General features: G+C 57.0%; 2 protein-coding genes across 2 annotated transcripts; one reads left to right on the forward strand and one right to left on the reverse strand.

Annotated features, from left to right (window-relative positions):
• Window positions 1-470: 470 nt before the first annotated feature.
• On the forward strand, window positions 471-10,314 carry LOC122164087 (carbonic anhydrase 14-like). Its single transcript, XM_042825835.1, has 12 exons — window positions 471-666; window positions 4,836-4,865; window positions 5,642-5,812; window positions 7,441-7,583; window positions 7,855-7,947; window positions 8,070-8,136; window positions 8,241-8,398; window positions 8,480-8,621; window positions 9,614-9,637; window positions 9,799-9,825; window positions 9,917-10,010; window positions 10,126-10,314. The coding sequence occupies exons 1-12, from the start codon at window positions 486-488 to the stop codon at window positions 10,187-10,189; spliced, it is 1,194 nt and encodes a 397-aa protein (XP_042681769.1). The 5' UTR covers window positions 471-485; the 3' UTR covers window positions 10,190-10,314.
• Window positions 10,315-10,699: 385 nt separating this feature from the next.
• LOC122164088 (gamma-secretase subunit Aph-1b-like) lies at window positions 10,700-15,159 on the reverse strand. Its single transcript, XM_042825836.1, has 7 exons — window positions 15,010-15,159; window positions 14,179-14,349; window positions 12,776-12,849; window positions 12,544-12,666; window positions 12,245-12,372; window positions 11,719-11,842; window positions 10,700-11,552 (listed from the first exon to the last, which is right to left on the reverse strand). The coding sequence occupies exons 1-7, from the start codon at window positions 15,120-15,122 to the stop codon at window positions 11,515-11,517; spliced, it is 771 nt and encodes a 256-aa protein (XP_042681770.1). The 5' UTR covers window positions 15,123-15,159; the 3' UTR covers window positions 10,700-11,514.
• Window positions 15,160-17,228: the final 2,069 nt, after the last annotated feature.

The following is a 17,228-nucleotide window of genomic DNA, read 5'->3' on the forward strand; positions in this document are numbered from 1 at the left end:
CCCTCACTTTCTTCACTGCGGACATGCATCACCCTATTGTTGAGAAGCTGAGGAAGCCCTCCACCCCATCACTGAGGGAATCTCATAGCTGACGATGTCTCAGCCCCTCTCTGAGAGGGTCCCTCAGTCCAGCACTGAGGGAATCCCATAGCTGAAACGTCTCGCCCCACAGCTACGCACACCCCTCAGCTCTCCCCGAGGGGCCCCTCACGCCCTCAGCAGAGGCGCCAGAGGGACGTACGGGGTCTCCCGCCCCCCCTCGCAGGGGCCGGGCCGCGCGCCCCACTCAGGTGCCCGCGGCGCAGGGGGGGCGGGGTAGCCCCCTCCTCGGTCCCGGCAGGATCACGGGTTCGAGTCCCGGTGCGAGGGGCGGCGGCGGCGCGGCTCACCTGTGCGGGCCGGGCGGCGGCAGACTTTGCCTCCAGCCTCTATAAAAGGTAACGGCGGCGTCGAGTCAGGGCTGCCTCCTCCCCCCTCCTGTTCCCATGTATGTGCGGCAGTCTCGACCAGCAGGCAGCCACGGGCCGTCCCGCACGCCGCACTTGCTAGAGATGAACCGCACCGCGCTGCGGATCTGCGTCCTGCTGCTGGCCGGGCTGGGCCGAACCGCCTCCGGGCAGGAGCACGACCACAACGACGAGAACGCCCCGCACTCCCAGGAGAGAGGTGAGGGGAAGTGGCTGGGCTGCACAGCGCTGGCTGTGGGGTGCGCAGTGCGCGGGGCACCCCGACGGACGGAACAGCCCCCCTCCCCCGATGGGGGCTTTGGGATCGCCGAGGCGCTGAGCAGTGCCGTGCACGGGGCGCTCCAGTGCCGGCTTCGGGTTATCCCGATGCACGGAGCACCTTTGTGCTCCTGTGCACGATTTTGGGGGTGCTCTCTCGCTGAGATTTGGGGCTACAGTGCCCCCCATTACGGAACCCCGCCTCCCCCCGCCCCGCACAGCTCCGCACGCCGCTGCCTTTGTCCCCGCTCCCGCCAACTCTTCGACCCCCGCGGGGTCCGCGTCCCCGCCCCGCGCGCAGCCTCGCATCCCGCTCCCGCCGGACGGCTCGCACCGCACTGCGGCTCGGGGCTCTCGGCCGCCCGCAGGGTCCGTGCAGCGGGGCAGGTGTGGGGCTGCACCACGGCGGGCGGTGGGATGGGGGAGCGTGGGAAGCGCGGGGCTGGGTGCTGTGGCGTGCCTCCCCTCACCCCACGCAGAGGGCTTTCAAGTTTTGGAGTCACTTTTGGGGGGTAGTGCTCAGACCCTGTGGTCTCGGTCCCTTTTTTCATTCCGGCATTCAGTAATGTTTGGAGATAGTGCGGTGCGTTTCTCACCCGCGGCTGAGCACAGCGCAGGGATGTCCCCGTCCCAGCGTTGCTTTCCCCGTGGGTTTGCCTTTCCGGGCTCACAGTGTGGCATCACTGTTCCCTGTGTCAAATACGGGGTGCTGCGAGCTGCTGCTGTTATTGCAACGATTCACATTTCTTACCGAGTTCTTGTTGGGCTGTGCGTGGGGTTTTGGGGACGCACTGCTCCTTGCCACAGAGATGGAGAAACTCCTCCACAGAGTGGGAGGGAGCCGGGTGACACCGTCTCCGTGCGGCTGTGGGCCGGGTGGGATGTGGATGGGAAGAAGATGTGGGCGAGGAGCAGTAGCCAGACCTCAGTGACAGTCCTTGTGCTGGGGCCAGGTCCCGTACACATTCCTGTCTCGTCCCCCCTTTTCGGCTCCTGCATGGGGCCAGGCTGGCAGCATCCATTGCACTCTGTAGCCTTCCATAATGCTTTCCATGAGATTTCCTAGCGTGGGAGCCTGAGGAACCTCCGGTGTCTTTGTAGTAGAGCAGCCTATCTGTTCTCTCCCTCTTATTCAGTCCTGTTCTGCTTTGTGTTCCCTGATGCTCTCTCTTCCTCCATCTGATCTCCCTCCTCTGTTGTAATCCCCTCATTCAACTCATTCCTCTGCTTCAAGCCTCAGTCTTTCCCCAGGATTTCCCCGTTTTTATCCCATCCCTTACACCCTAATGCCCTGTGAATATTTTCCCTTTCCCCCGGCACTCTTCAAGACTATTTGGGTTCACAGGCAGCAGAAACAGACCGGGGGCCATTCCTGCCCTGTGCCTCCCCCCACAAACTCTTGCTGCTCCATGGGATGCTGCCTGCCTTGTGGGGCCCCTCTGTTTCCCAGCAGCACAAAGAACAATTCCTGCAGCGACCTGAGCTCCGGTGCAGATTAAAGGCTGATCCCCATGGCTCACTGTTGGCCAAAGTTAATAAACACAAAAGGGCTTTAATGCAGCCAGGATTGGTGCCCCGTGGGCAGTGCACACAGCAATGGCTGGGGCTGCATGGCTGTGTGTCTGAGTGGGCGAAAAAGGGGCTGTGCTTGTGGAATCAGGCTGGGGTCTGATGCCTTCCTGTCCATGGGGTGCAGAGGTTCTTTGCACGGTTTGTCAGGGAATGCTGGCTATCCTCCGGACCCTGTACTAGTCCTTGCCTCGGGAGCTGGCTGCAGGCAAGCATGAGCGCCCTGGCACAGTCTCTGTACCTTGGTCAGGTTATTATTTGCAGGGGACAAGGTGCTTGGATGTGTGGTACGCTGTGGACTTGCAGCTGTGCTGCTCACTGCTTTGAGACATGGTGTATCTGTGTGTCCTGATCCCTCCTGTTACAACCCATGTTGCTCTGTTCTGTGGACTTACCCTCCATGTGAGGATGGAGGGCTACACTGAGCCCTCTCTTTTCTCTGGTATTGGCTCTTGCTGTATACAAACAGCGTTAGGTATGTAGTCCCTGGAGCCATGGGGATGTTTATGGGAGCAGCTTGCAACTTGCTGCTTTTTCCCACTGCTAGCAGCAGCTGTGCTGCTCACAGTCCGCAGGACATGCAGAACAGTGCACTGCTAATGGCAGCGCGTGCCCCGACTCAGCGGGGAGGTGTTGTTGGATGGTGTTGGACGTCAGGAAGAAAGCAAGCTGACGGCAGCACTGGGATCCCAAGATGGAAAGAAGGAGAGGGAGTGAATACAGGGGGAAGAAAGCATTGAAAGGGGGAAGTGTTGCTGCTCTTGGGTGTGAAATATGCCCTGCTCAGGGAAGGGGTGGGCTTGGAGCAAGTAGGGAACAGAGGGACTCCACGTGGCCAAGCAGGGTGTCTTTGTGCTGTCTGCAGTGGCAGCTGGCTCCTGTGCTGCCCCTCTGTGCCCCACAGTATTTTGCTGAGACTCTCCTTGCTCACACCTCCCAGAATGTACATTGAAGCCCTATTGCAGCACTTTTTTCCTTACATGCACATTTTTGAGAGTACACTGCAGCCCCTGCCAGGGCTGAAGGCGCCCAGAGGCAGGGCAGGGCATGCAGGGAGCTGCAGCTGCGGCACCGTCACCTCCGTTGTGGTGCATGGCAACAGTTCAGCAGCAATCAGAGAGAGAAGACGTGCTGCAGCGGGGAGCTGGGATGGAGGCTGGGATTGCATTTGGGCTGGGCAGGGCAGGGGGTTAATGTGCTTGCCGAAGGACTGTGGGATTGTGAATGCCCCCGTGTGGAAGGGATGAGAGTATTGCAGGGCTGAGAGCTGAACCACAATGCCAGGGGATGCCACCCTGCAGCACCAGGGCATGCACCAAGGGACCCAGCTCCATGGGGTGGGAGATGTTGCCTCAGTGCTTGGGATTGTATGCATGGGAGGTCTATGCTTTCTTCATAGGCTGAGCCGCAGAGGGAAGCAGGGAACAGGGTGCTGGGGCTGTCTGTGGCAGCTGAGGCATGTGCAGTGTGCCCAGGTACCGTATGCCAGCCCCAGGGTGCCACATGTTACCTGTGCCAGAGCACAAGCCTTCTGCTGCAGCTGAGGAACCGTGCTTGAGAAACTGCTGGAGTATCTCCCACGGATCTCAGCTCTGGTGCGAGTGCCCCTATTCATCCTTCTTGTTGATGCCTTGTTGTTCCCTTCTCATACACCTTTGAGAATGTCCCACACCTCGGTGAGTGGCTCCCTCACATCACTCCTAAGCCTGCACAACAGCTTGGGTTAGAAGGAACCTTAAAGCCTACCCAGCCCCAACCGCTGCCGTGGGCTAGTTGCCCTCCACAAACTCAGGCTGCCCAGAGACCCATCCAGCCTGGCCTGGAGTGCCCCTGGGGATGGGGCACCACAGCTTCTTTGGACTTCTCTGAAATGCCACCCGTGGTGCTGGAGAAGCCTTGAGAGCCATCCTCCTCTCTGTCCCCAAGCATCCTTCAGCTGTGGCCACCCGCTGCCTGGGGCTGGGAGGAGGGCAGGATCCTGCTGGGCTTGGGGCTTGTGCCGATTGCCTGGGCCTGGGAAAGTGTGCCTTTTCCTTTCTCATCATGAGATGGAATCTGCTCCTATTAATAGCAAGTGTCTGTCAATGGCTGTTGTCAGGGGGGCAATGGGGACCAACATGGTGGCCCTCCTGCCTCCCAGCCATCCTGGTAGGCACTCACCCTAATGAGGGATAGAGGTATGGAGTTGGATGGTGCTTACAGGATCTGATGGGGGCACAGTGGGAGCAGCTGGAAGAGCATGACTGGTGCTATTCAGTGATGGAGCGATATCTGTGAATTATTTTCCACTATAACGATAATAACCAAGCATCAAGCTCTGGAGTTTTCTCTCTGCATGGAGGAAGCAGTGCCCTTTGGGAGCATTTCTTTAATGGTTCTGGTGAAGGAGGAGGAGAACGAGCAGGCAAATGCTGGGAGAGCACTGAGGCAGAGGGTGCATGGCTGCCGTAGGACCAGGAGTGCTGCATGGCAGAGGTGTGTTTGCAGTCAATCTTTCCCTTCCATTCATGCTCTCTTTTTCTTTTTTTTTTAATTCTCAAGGTCCCAGTGACAGCCATTGGAGTTATGAAGGTAAATACACTGCAGTTGCTCCTACTTTCGCCACCACCATCAGACCCTGGGCTCCAGCCAGTCCTGGTTAATGATTACCAGGCACACTCAGTGTCTCACCCTTCCCTCCCTTCACCATGCTGGTTCAGCAGTGACCGAGCCTGGGCCATTTGTGAGGCAGCAGTGGGATCCCGTGTGCCTCAGTGTGGGGGTCCCTGGGGTTTTGCCTCCTCAGGAAGGCACAGGCCCGTCCCATGCCATTCTCACTGACAGGCTGTACTGGGACTTTGCCCGAGGATCACCTTGTGTCCTTGCACCGTCTCCTAGAGCAGGGTGTGCAGGGGGACGACGCTGGCTTGCAGTGGCCCAAGGCAGAAGCTGCAGATGGTGGCACCGTGCTCACAGGGGGCCGTGCCTGCCAGCAGTGAGTGTGATGAGCTGCAGAGCTCCCCTGCCTGCCAAGTCCACTTGTAAATGATATTCTCACACTCTTCCCAAACACCCCTAAAATAGACTTTCCTGGCAGCTCACCACGCTCAGAACCCTTTCATGATGCAGCCACAAGCGGTCATATGGCAGCATAGAATCATGGAATCATTAAAGGTTGGAAAAGATCTCAAAGATCATCAAGTCCAACTGCCAACCCACCACTACCATGCCCATAGAGCTGCTCATGAGCTGACTTGATAGAAACCTACCCTTTGTGCGTGGTGCACGGCCCATCTCTTCTCCTGCACCCACCAAACCCCCAGGTCCTGTCCCTGCCCACTCTCACCACTGCCCTTTCTCCATGCCAGATCCAGGGCAGTGGGCCAAGCACTTCCCAGAGTGTGCAGGCAACATGCAATCTCCCATCAACATCAACACGGAGACGACCATCTTCAGCCCCCAGCTGCGACCCATCCAGCTCTCCGGCTACAGCCTGCCTGCCAGCCAGATGCTAGCAATGAAGAACAATGGGCACACAGGTGGGTGGGGGAGCTCGCTATTCACTGTGTTGGGTGTTGGCTTCAGGAATTTATTGTAATTCATGTTTCCTTTAGAAATTTGTTCCTAATGCAGGTTTGCAGCCATTGGTTCCTTTCCTACATGGCACTTTTTTCAAAGGAGAAATCATGGCCTTGTGTGAATTAGCCTCCACGGTACCGCCTCTCTTGTAGGACACTCTTCTTGAAGTCTATACTTTGAGATGCTATCTGAGGATCTTAAGACACTTTTAAAAGGCTTCTGCAGTTTTAGAAGGGCTTTTTTCTCTCTATCTAGCATGGTGAGACTGATAGTAAAATAATGTGAACAGATTCTGTCCCAGCTTTCCAGAAACCTCATCACCTCCTCCCTGCAGCAGTGGATCCTGGCTGCCACCAGCTCCTTCCAGAAGCACTTCCAGCCCTGTGCATGCTGCTCAGAATGGGACCTGCTGGTAGTGATGGCAGCTGAAGAACTCCCTGAGGCTGCAGCAGGATAGCTCCATGCCCTTGCCCGTTGGAGCTGATCCCTGCGTGCTGCAAACCCAACAAGTCAGACTTGCTGCACACGGCATGCCCAGCACTCTATTTTATAGCCTCTTGCCCTAGCTGCCTGCATAGCTCAACGGTCTGAGGTCAGTGGTTGCTATTTTAGGCACCCTGGCATCTGGTGCTGTTTTGGTGTTCACAGAAACACTTGTAGCATTTTCAATCAGAGGGGCCAGGGCTGAGGTAGTTTTTCATGTGTTGACCTCTGTGATCACTCAGGAAAAATAGAACAAAGTGAAAAGTTACAAGTCAGCTAGGACAGCTCTACAGTTACTCCTTACACAATGTATATGTTGAAAATGACTCAGATGAATGCTAGGAAAGCACCAAGTTAGATATACAATAGAAACATGGGAGGGTGTAAATGCACAGGGAGGAAGGAGTGTATTTGAGTTCTGTATCTCTGTGCCCGGTAGCGCAGGGGAGGACAGATGACTCATCACAAACCTGTGCCCTAGTGATGTGATTGAAACACTTCACCTATAAGGATGGGACAGAATCACCAAAGTTGGAAAAGATCATCCAGTCCAACCATCCAACCATCCACAGCCTCTCCCAGGGATACTCATGATGTTGGTGCTTGTCCCCCCCATAGCTCAGCCCTTAGGTTATCTACAGCACTGTTCTGCTCGCCAGGTATCTGGAGCTCAACTTTGCCCTAAACCACACCTAAAGGTAAAGGCAAAACCAAATACATGTGTCCAAACTAACTCTGCTCTAACTGCAGATTTCATGTGACGCCAGCCCCAGTGCTGGCCAGGCCTGCAGGCTGCCCTGTTTGATGAAACAGTGATGCAGCTCTACGCTCCTGCAGGTGTACATCACTCTGCCAATCCCCTTATCCTCTATCCACAGCCTCTTTGTGTTATTCCCACATAGCGAATACATTCATTCACTGGGTGTCCTGCAGGCTGAACCTTGCTTCATAGCACGGCTCTACCCATTGCCCTACCCTCAACCTCGTTTAAGATCCAAAGCCACTTTGTTTGTTGTCACCAACCTCCCCCAGCCCAAGGTGACTCCTTCCCTTCAGCCGTTCTGCAGACTCTGCCTTACCAACTGCACTCTCCCTCCCTCTGCAGTGGTCCTGAAGCTGCCTGAGTCCTTGGCCATCACGGGCGGCTACGCACAGCAGTACCGTGCCGTGCAGCTGCACCTGCACTGGGGCTCACCTTCGAATCCTGGCTCCGAGCACACCGTTGACCACAAGCGCTTTGCTGGGGAGGTGAGGAGTGTTCTGTCCTGCTGCTGGGCTGGTGGCACAGGACCGTGAGCTGCACACAGCCAGCTCAGGCTGATCTCATCCCTTCTGGTACAGCTGCTGTCCTCCAGGGCGGGTTGTCTGCCCATGTTCAGGGCAGCTCTTGGTGCTCACTGCTATGGCACCTTTATCCCACTTCACCAGCAATGTCCCCCAAGCAGGAGCTGCATCTCTCCCCCAGAATATATTCTGTCCAAGGAAGTGAGCACCATCCAGGGGCTGTGTTTCCTTTCAGCTCCACGTGGTCCATTACAACACCAAGTACGAGAACTTCAAGGCAGCCTTAACTCAACCGGATGGGATGGCAGTGCTGGGGGTCTTCCTGGAGGTGAGCAGTCCTTGAGCAAGGAGGGGAAGGAAGAACAACATGATCTAGAGGATGGAGAAGGGGACAGAAGGACATGAGGCCCTTTGCCAGCAGCCATTCTTTACATCACTGCTCTGTTGCAGGTTGGGCCAAGGGAGAACCCTTATTACCAGCAGATACTCGAGCACCTGCATAGCATCCAAGGAGAAGGTAATGCCCTGCTGGCACTGCAGAGGAAGGTTGTAGCAGCTGTTGGCTCTGTGCACAGGAGAAGCTTGCACAGCAGTTCACCGCTGCCCCATTTCTCCTCACAGATGATGAAGTCCTTGTGCCCGGGTTCAACATCGCTGGCCTGCTGCCTGACAACCTGCACCTCTACTTCCACTACAACGGGTCCCTGACCACCCCACCCTGCCATGAATCCATCAAGTGGACTGTCTTCAACCAGACGGTGAAGCTCTCCAAGGAACAGGTCTGTTGGCCATGTGCATGCTGGATCTTGGCTCCTCAGGGCATCCCGCATCCCACCCCACTCACACTGCTTTCCTCCCAGATGTCCATACTGGTGAGCAGCCTGCACACAGATGACCACCGCCTCCTCATGAACAACTTTAGGCAGGACCAGAGCCTGCACAGGAGATGGGTGCTGGCAAGCTTTGAGCCCAGCTCCTCCCGGGAGAGGCAGGTGCCTGCAGGTAAGGAGTGTGTGAGCATCCTGGGGGGAGGAGAGATGCTTCAGAGCTCTGCTTCTCTTGGTGAAAGGTTTGTGCATGGGTTGGCCCTGCTCCTGTCCTTTAGTTTGTCCTCAGAGCACTTCCTAGCACTGGTGGTTTCCAGCTATGACTCGAAATTCCTGTTTGCCCTCAGGTGTGACTATCTCTGCATCACTAAATTCGTGCCATTCTCAGTTCTCTGAACTCACTCAGAGTTTTATTTTTTTGCTGTCCAACATCCTGTTCCCTCTCCCTTTGGGCAGCGTTTCCGATGCCCTGTGTCACACTGAGTAACAGCACCAAGGTCTGGGGCAGTGCTGGGGCTTCCCCTGGCCATGGGCTCCCATCACTGCAGTGCCCGGGCAGCACCATGGGAATGCTTCACTGAAGTCTAGCAGATAAAATCTACCGCATTTTCTTTGTCTAGAATCTCACTTATCAAAGAAGGATATCGGGTTAGGCTGGCATTGCTCTATCTTTGGTAAACCTGTTGGCTGCTTTATCGTGTTCACCATTTACCTCCAAGCCTCTTGACACTTTCTGCAGAAGCTGCTCCCTGGCATTGTAGAGGTGGGGGTGGAGGTGCAAACACTGCTTTTTTTCTTTTATTTGCTATTTCTATCAGAGCCCTGAGCTCATACAAAGTCCCCAAGCAGCAGTGGCACTGCTGTTGTCGTGGTGGTGGCTTCCCTGAACCATGGGACACTGCCACCGATAGTGCCAGCCAGCACCACACAGAGAGGCACAGAGGCGATAATGCAGCTGTGCGCAAGCAGCACCATTGTGCTGGGTAAATATTTGCCTGGCACAGCCCCAGCCCAGCATTTAGGGCATGGACATGCACTGGCCATCCTATGCAGGGAGCAACGTGAGCAGCCTGGCTCTAGGGCCAACCTCTTGTCACTTCTGGCAGAACCCGTAATTGCGTTCCCCTCCCCTCTGGGCACCCCCTGACTGTGATGTGTCTCTTTCAGGTGATGGCACCTCAGCAACAGCAGGTAGGGGAGATGCTGGGGATGGAAAAGGGACTGGGGTGCATGGTAGGGATGGGGTTTCTGGCAGCCTTGTGCTGCGCTGAGGGGCAAAAAGCCAGGGGGGGTACTCTAGATCCACCCTGGTGTCCCTGCAGCATGCTCTCACACTAGTTCTTGTTTCTCAGCAGGACACACCAGCTCATTTCATGCAGGTAAGCATGCTGGCTGCTGGCTTTGTGTTGGCTGCCACCAGCCTGGCACCATTCCCCCACCCAACCAACCTTGTATCATTTTTGGGCTCAGGAGATGTGCTGGCTGTGCTTTTTGGAGTGCTCTTTGCCATCACAATGCTGGCTTTCCTGCTCTACGTCTACAAGAACCGCAGCCAGAATGCACGGTAAGTGATGGGAACACCAGGAATGGGCAGCAGTCCTCCCCAGGGATAGCAGCACCCACTGCAGGACAGCTGTGCCCCCTCCTGCTCTAACCTATCCTCTTCCTTCCTGCTCCAGGCTGGACTCACCCACTAAATCCAAGGTCATCTACACAGCAGCCACAGCCGAGAACACCGCCTAAGCCACTCCCACTGAGCTGCAGGAGGACCTCCAGTAGCTGCATGGACTGTTCACCCGGGACAGCACCTAGCCTAAGGGGATATTTTTGTTACAAAAAGGATAAAACCATTAAAAAAAAAAAACCAACTACGATAAAAGCTTTTTGCTCTGCCAGCCACCTCTTGCAGCGGAAGCATCAGCCTCCATCCATGCATACGGCAGAGCTCCAGAGCAAGCAGTGCAGGGCTCCTTGCACAGTCCCACCCTGCCCTACATCGCTCTGGGACTTCTTCCTCCTCTTATTTGTGCAAAGTGTTGGAAAAATATCACAGCGCCATGAAGAAATGCAGAGGTGACGGTGGCAGACCCACCACTCCTGGCTAACCCCCGCCCTGCTCCCCTCTGCAGCTGGAGCCAAGAGCAACAGGCTGGGCATGGAGCAGGAGGAAGCCTGTGAGCAGCCTCCACCCCAGTGCATCAGTCAGAGCTCTATACAGGAGCAGGAGGAAGGATGCTTGCATGGCCAGCACACAACTTTTGCTCACCTCTGGTGCTTCTTTTATTGGTACAAAAGCCCACTGTGGACAAAACCGCCTCTCAGCCCTGAGCCCATTGGCAGTCCTCCCTGTCCTGTAGCAGGTTAACAGGGGGGTAGCTGCCTTAAAATCCCCTTTTGACTCAGTGAGAGGGCAGTGATCCCCAGAACAGCCCCAAGCCCCCCTCCCCAGGCGGTGCCAGCACCAGCTGCGGCCCACCGCTCACCCCAAGCCCTTGACTGCACGTCCACCAACAATGGTGGATGCGTTCTGCCCCCATTCCTGCACATCATCCCCTAACCTTGCCATGCCAACCCCCATCTGCCCACCCTGGGATGCTCACTACAGTTCAGTGCTGGGGCTGCATCTCCCAGTACAGCAAGTCGAGATGGAGAAAGTAGCACCAAGCATTCAGTCCTGGCCACAGCAGCACCTCACAAAGCCACTTCCCAGGAGAGGAGGAGACATTGTGTCCCCTGTAGGCACAGGGGACTGCAGGACATCTTCTGTACCAGGCGGAAAAGTGAGGGGGCTTCCTGGGCTTGGGCTTCCAGCAGTCCAAGGAAGTACTTCCCAGGTGATAGCTCAGGGCCAACAGAGCTGAGTCCCCCAGACTGAGTTGTCCCCAGAGGGGCAGAGGAGCAAGCCGGTCACAGCACCGCTGCTGCATCCGGATGGCAGCATCTGTCCCTGCTGGGACTGGCCAGGGCCCCCCTTCCAGGAGAAAATGTATTGCAGAAAAGGCGACGGCCAACCTTGCCGCTGACAGGGGAGGGCAGGGGCAGCTGGGGATGGGAACGTCTGCAGGGCCTCAGGATGCTGTCTGGGGGCTAGCTCCACTCTGTGCACCTGCAGGAAGCAAGGGGTCAGTTTTTACCAATTAACTTCCTCAGAGAGGCAACAACCAAAGCCCTGGAGTCTCTTCCTTTTAGCTATCACCTTGCTTCAGTCTCCAAGACACTCTGCCCCACCTCAAGACACAGTAACCAAAGAAAACTCCATTTGGGTGACTTACAGAGCAGGAAGCGGCGCAGGTTCTGGACAGAGCCCCCCGACAGCATATACGCCCAGACAGCAGCAATGGCCATCAGCACATAGGAGGGCACCAGGCTGCCTACATACAGCGGGTTGCAAAATGTCTGCAGAGAGGAGAAAGGGAAAGGGTGAGCAGGATCTCTCATGGCCTAATTGTCACACACAGCCACAGTGTCCCCCTCTTAGTTCGCCCTAGCACTCTGGGGAGTGGCTGGAACAGGATGGGGACAGAGCAGCATCACTCATGGTTCCAGGGGTAAGAAACTAGCTCCAGGGTTTGGTTAGTGATGGGCACAGCCCATGGGGAACTCCTAGTAGGGAGTTATGGTCTCTACGTGCTTTGCTGGTGCACATCTAGTGAGGATGTATCAAGCTGTAGCCCAATATGTAGTATGAATCTAGCATAGCACAGTAGCAGGAGTAGCTGCTCCTCCACAGGCACAGGCACCAGCATACCCCACAGCCACCCCTAGTGGCAGCACTGAGCTCTGCTCCCGGCTACTTACCGACCCTGAAACAGCCAAGTGCATGACAACGACGGCCATGACCTCCCACCAGTGTCGGTTCTCACAGCCGTGGAAAAAGAGGATGCCCCAGAAGGTGTGCAGGAAGATCAGCACCATGGTCATGAAGGCTGCCGGGACAACAGTGGGGAGGTAATGGAGATTCAGTAATGCTGCAAGGTCAGGGCTGGACAAGGTCACAGGGGACTACAACACCACAGACTGGGGCTGCAAGTGGCTATGATACAGCTATGTGTCTGCCACCCCTGTGATGAAGGCTCAGGGCACAATCCTGTCCTCACCTGAGGTCAAGAAATAGAGCTGTGAGTCCCCATGGATGCCCACGGTGCCAGGTCCCAGAGCATCCGCCAGGAGGTTGATCATGGAGAAAGCACCGCTCATGAGTCCAAAGCCCACACCAGCCACTGCCAGGACACAGAGAGGCTGTGACACCCCAAGGACACAATCCCCCCCCACCCAAGCACCTCCAAAACCCCAGGAGACCCAACCTCGTCTTCCCTATGCAGCACTCACCATATGCCATTTGCTGGATGGAGATAGGGGAGCAGCCGTCCTCGCTGAGGGCCACCAGCCCTTCAATGGCCTTCCTGCAGGGGACAGTGTGATGGGGCACCACATGGCACCCTGGATGGATGGGGCAAGGGACTGGGGACTGTCCTGCACCAGCCCAGGCCTCTCATGAGTGTGAAAAAAGGGTACAGTTCTGCTGCTGGCAGGCACCTGGCCTTGTCCTAAATGACCCTGAGGTTGATTAATGAATCAACAGGCATTCTGCACGTTACTGAGAACCATTTAGGACTCTGCTGACAGCTCCTGGAGTGCTGACCAAGGGCAGCATGTGGCTGCCAAGCTGGCCGTCACTGCAACAAGCACCATGGGACCTCCTTGAATTTTTTTCCAGAGAGCAAGACAAGCACACGCCAATGCTCAGACACCGGCTGGTGGGATGCTGCAGGCAGCAGCACCGCTGGTTGTGAACACAGTTCAGGCATCAAAGAGCTGAGATCTCAGGAGTTGTATTTTCTATGAGGTGGTGAAAAAATGCAAGGAAGTACAGAGAAAAACACTGAAAGCTAGAAAAAAATCAATTTTGGGCAAAGAAACACAGAAAGCTAAGTGTCCTGAATGTCACTGTGCAGCCAGGAAGGCAGTGGTGCTGGCACTGCCGTGGCTCTGCAAGGTGAAGCACAGATCTCTGCTACCCTCTGCCTGCCTGCCGCAGTGCTGCCACGAGGAGCGGCATGAGCCCTCCTCCTCTTCCTCCTCCTCGCTGCTGCTGCAGACACCGCGGGGCTGGGCCCAGACTTTGCCCTGTCCAGGCAGGGGTGTGCCACCCACAGCAGCCTGGGCTGGGGGAAGGCAATCCTGCACTCACAACACTGCTCCAGATTGGGCAGACTGCAGTGCTGCGGAGCCTTAGAATCTTCTCCAGGCTCCTTCTGCTGATGCAGAGCTATTCCTGGGAAAGGGATGAGGCTTGCAACAAGGGCTGGTCCCTCACCCTTCTGCATCCTCCATGCAGCAAAGTGGGAACCTTCTTGTCTCTGGCATCCCACAGCCATTTGTATGAGCTGCAGGAGCACCACCCACTCCAGTCACAAGAAGGGTGGGCAGTGAGGATGCTACAGGAGCTTAAAATCACAGACAACTCACACTGAGATCAGGAAGACACTACCACACAGTCAGCCTCCAGCCCTGCAGACCTGGGGCTGCTCTTCACTACGCAGACATCCTCCACCTTAACCCATCTCTGTGCGGCGATTTTGGCCGTAAGACCTTTTGCCTCATAAAACCCCCTGACTGGGACCCCGAGCAGCAGGATGATGTGGCACACAGGGTCAGAATGGCTTCTCCTGGCACCAGGCTCACCGACATTAAGTGCCCCCAGCCCGGAGCCAGGCCAGAGCTGCCCTTACCTGAGGAGCTTGTAGTAGAGGAAGCGGAACGCCTCCTGCAGCAACACGGAGAACATCACCCCGAAGATCAGGAGCCCTTTCTGCAGCGGCTCATCACGTGGGTCGCTAGCCTTCACAGCAATGAACCAGATGAGGGAGGAGAGCAGCAGTGAGACTAGCCAGAAAAATGCCCTAGGGAGGTGGGAAACAGCAGCTGAGCTGTGTGGGCACCAGCACAGAGCCATGGTAGGGCTCAGTCCCTGCTGCAGGAGGGCTAGCACCAGTCCTGCAGTGCTGCTGGCTCCCATGCTCCTACAGACCCCGTCCCTGCCGTGCCACAGCTATAGTGGCACCAGTGCAGTGGTTGAGCAGACACTGGCACCAGTATGAGTAGTGGTACTGGTGGTGCTTTCATGCTCACAAGGTGCCCACAAGCACCCAGAATGGTGCTCAGGCACCTGAACCAGCACTAGTACTGTGCCAGCCCCCTGCATGCACTGCTATCAGTGCCACAGTGGTGTCCAGGCACCAGATTGGTGCTCCACCACCCCCACACTGGTAACGCTACAGTACTGGTGCCGTGACATCTCTGGCGCCTGAGCTCCCCGCAATGGTACCAGTCCCACACTGGAGTCCCAGTACCAGAGCCGGTACCACACCAGCGCCTCACGTCCCCCCCGGTACAGCTCCTATAGAGATGCCCCGATGTCACCGTACTGGTACCACCCCCACACCAGTGCCCTATGTCCCCCACCCCGGTACCACTCCCGTCCCGGTGCCACGATGCTCCCGTACTGGTACCAGTGCCACAGCACCGTACCGTGCCCCGACATTCCCCAGCCCCGCACTGACCCCGCGATGAGGATGATGATGCGGAGGGGGTCGCGGGCGATGGTGAAGAGAAAGAGGCTGAACGCGGGCCCGAAGGCGATGAAGGTACACCCGAAAAAAACGGCGAGCGTCATGGCGGCGGGGCGCGTGGTACGGGGGTGGGGCTGCGGCGGGACGGGACGGGGCCCGACGGGGCCCGGCGGCGGCGGAGGCTGCTCCCGGCCCGCGCCCTTCCGGGGCCGCCTGACGTCACACGCCGCGGCGCACCGCCGCCCGGGCCGGAAGAGGCGGGCGGGTGGGGAGGGGGGAAAATGGGCGTGACCACCTGAGGGGGGCGTGGTTTGCGGGTGGGCGTGACTGGGTGCGGTCTGACTGCGGGGGCGGGGCGGAGCTTCGGCGCGGGAGGGGTCAGCGCTGTGGGCGGGGCCTGATGGAGGCGGGGCCTCCCGGGAAGGGGGGCTGCCGTCATGGCGATGTGCGGTTGTGCTTTGGCGTGGCCGCCAGCGTGGGCGAGTTGAGTGCAGTGCTGCGGCTGGGGCAGAGCAAAACCGCACAACTGCACGGGCTGGGCGGAGAGTGGGCAGAGCAGCCGAGTGGTTTGGGGCTCAACACGAACTGACGTGAGTTCTTGTGGCCCAGAAAGCCAGCAGCATCTTGGGCTGTCAGCAGGGGGGGCAGCAGGGAGATGGAGGTGCCTGTTCCCTCTGCTCTGCCGTGCTCCGCTCTGCTCTCCTTTCATGAGGCCCCATCTGCAGTATTGCGTCCAGGGCGGGGGCCCCCGGCGCAGGAGGGATGCAGAGCTGTGGGAGCAGGTCCAGAGGAGGGCACAGGGACAGTCACAGAATCGTGTGAGTTGGAAGGGATCTTCAAAGGTCATCCGGTCCAACTCCCCTGCAGTGACCAGGGACACCCGCAACACCCATCAAGTGCTCAGAGCCCCCACTCTGACCTTGGGTGGCTCCAGAGATGGGGCATCCACCACCTCTCTGGACTACCTGTGCTAGTGCCTCACCACCCTGAATATGAAAATCTTCCTTATATCCAATACAGATCTCCCTTCTTTCAGTTTGAAGCCATTTCTCCTGTCCTATCACTGCAGAGTCTGTCCTCTCTTAGATACAGACAGGCCGCCCTCAGGTCTCGCTCAGCCTCCTCTTGCCCAGGCTGCACAGCCCCAGCTCTCAGCCCGTCCTCACAGGGAGCTGCTCCATCCTGACCATTCGTGCGGCCCTCCTCTGGACGCTCTCCAGCAGGCCCCCGTCTCTGCTGTGCTGAGCACTCCAGCTGTGGACGCAGCGCTCCAGGTGCGGTGTCACAGCGCAGAGCAGAGGGGCAGGATCCCCTCCCTCGCCCCGCTGGCCGCGCTGCTTTGGGTCTTGCAGTGAGTTTCTTATCCATCAAACAGTCCACCCATCAAATCCACATCTTTCCAATTTGGAAAGAGGGTTGTTGTGGAGAACTGTAATGGAGGTGGAATACCTATCCTATGAAGAAAGGCTGAGAGAGCTGGGAGCTATGAAGAAAGGCTGGGGATGTTCAGCCTGGAGAAGAGAAGGCCCCAGGGAGTCCTTATTGCAGCCTTCCAATGTTCATAAATAGGAGAGTGACCAAACTTTTTCCATGGGCAGACAGTGATAAGAAAGAAGGAATGGCTTTAAACTAAAAGAGGAGGGATCCAGATTGGATGCTGGGGACATTTTTCATTGAGAGGGAGGTGAGGTGCTGTCACTGCTGCCCAGAGAGCTGTGGTGCCCCATGCCTGGACGTGCTCAAGACCAGGTTGGAATGGGGCCCTGGGCAGCCTGAGCTGGTGGAGGCAACCAGCCCGTGGCAGGGTGGTGTGGCACGGATGTGGCTCTCAGCTGACTCTTGGCCAGCACCAGCCTCCTGGTGCTTCTCCTTCTTGAAGAAAAAAGGGGAGCAGAGGGTGAGCGAAAAGCAGAACTGGGGATCAGCTGGTGGTCATAGGCAGAGCATTACTCTGGGAGCAGCTTCCAGGGCCTTGCAGAAATTGAGAGTTTAGAGGTGAAGAAGAAGGATCTGGCATAGGGATGTAAATGGTTAAATGGACCGACCCAATCCAGGAGGCTGGAATGGGGAAAATCACTGGGTGTGAAAGGGCTCTTTGTCCCAGCAGGAAGGGACGCCCAGAGACTGAGTGGTGGAGACGCACCCTGATAGGAAGTCTGGGCAGGCTTGTTTGCAGGATAGGGTGCTGCTCACAGGGAAAGGCTGTGGTT

Source organism: Centrocercus urophasianus, unplaced genomic scaffold (assembly GCF_019232065.1).
Source record: "Centrocercus urophasianus isolate 14NV4802_14NV808 unplaced genomic scaffold, USGS_Curo_1.0 seq_25, whole genome shotgun sequence".
Classification (NCBI taxonomy): domain Eukaryota; kingdom Metazoa; phylum Chordata; class Aves; order Galliformes; family Phasianidae; genus Centrocercus; species Centrocercus urophasianus.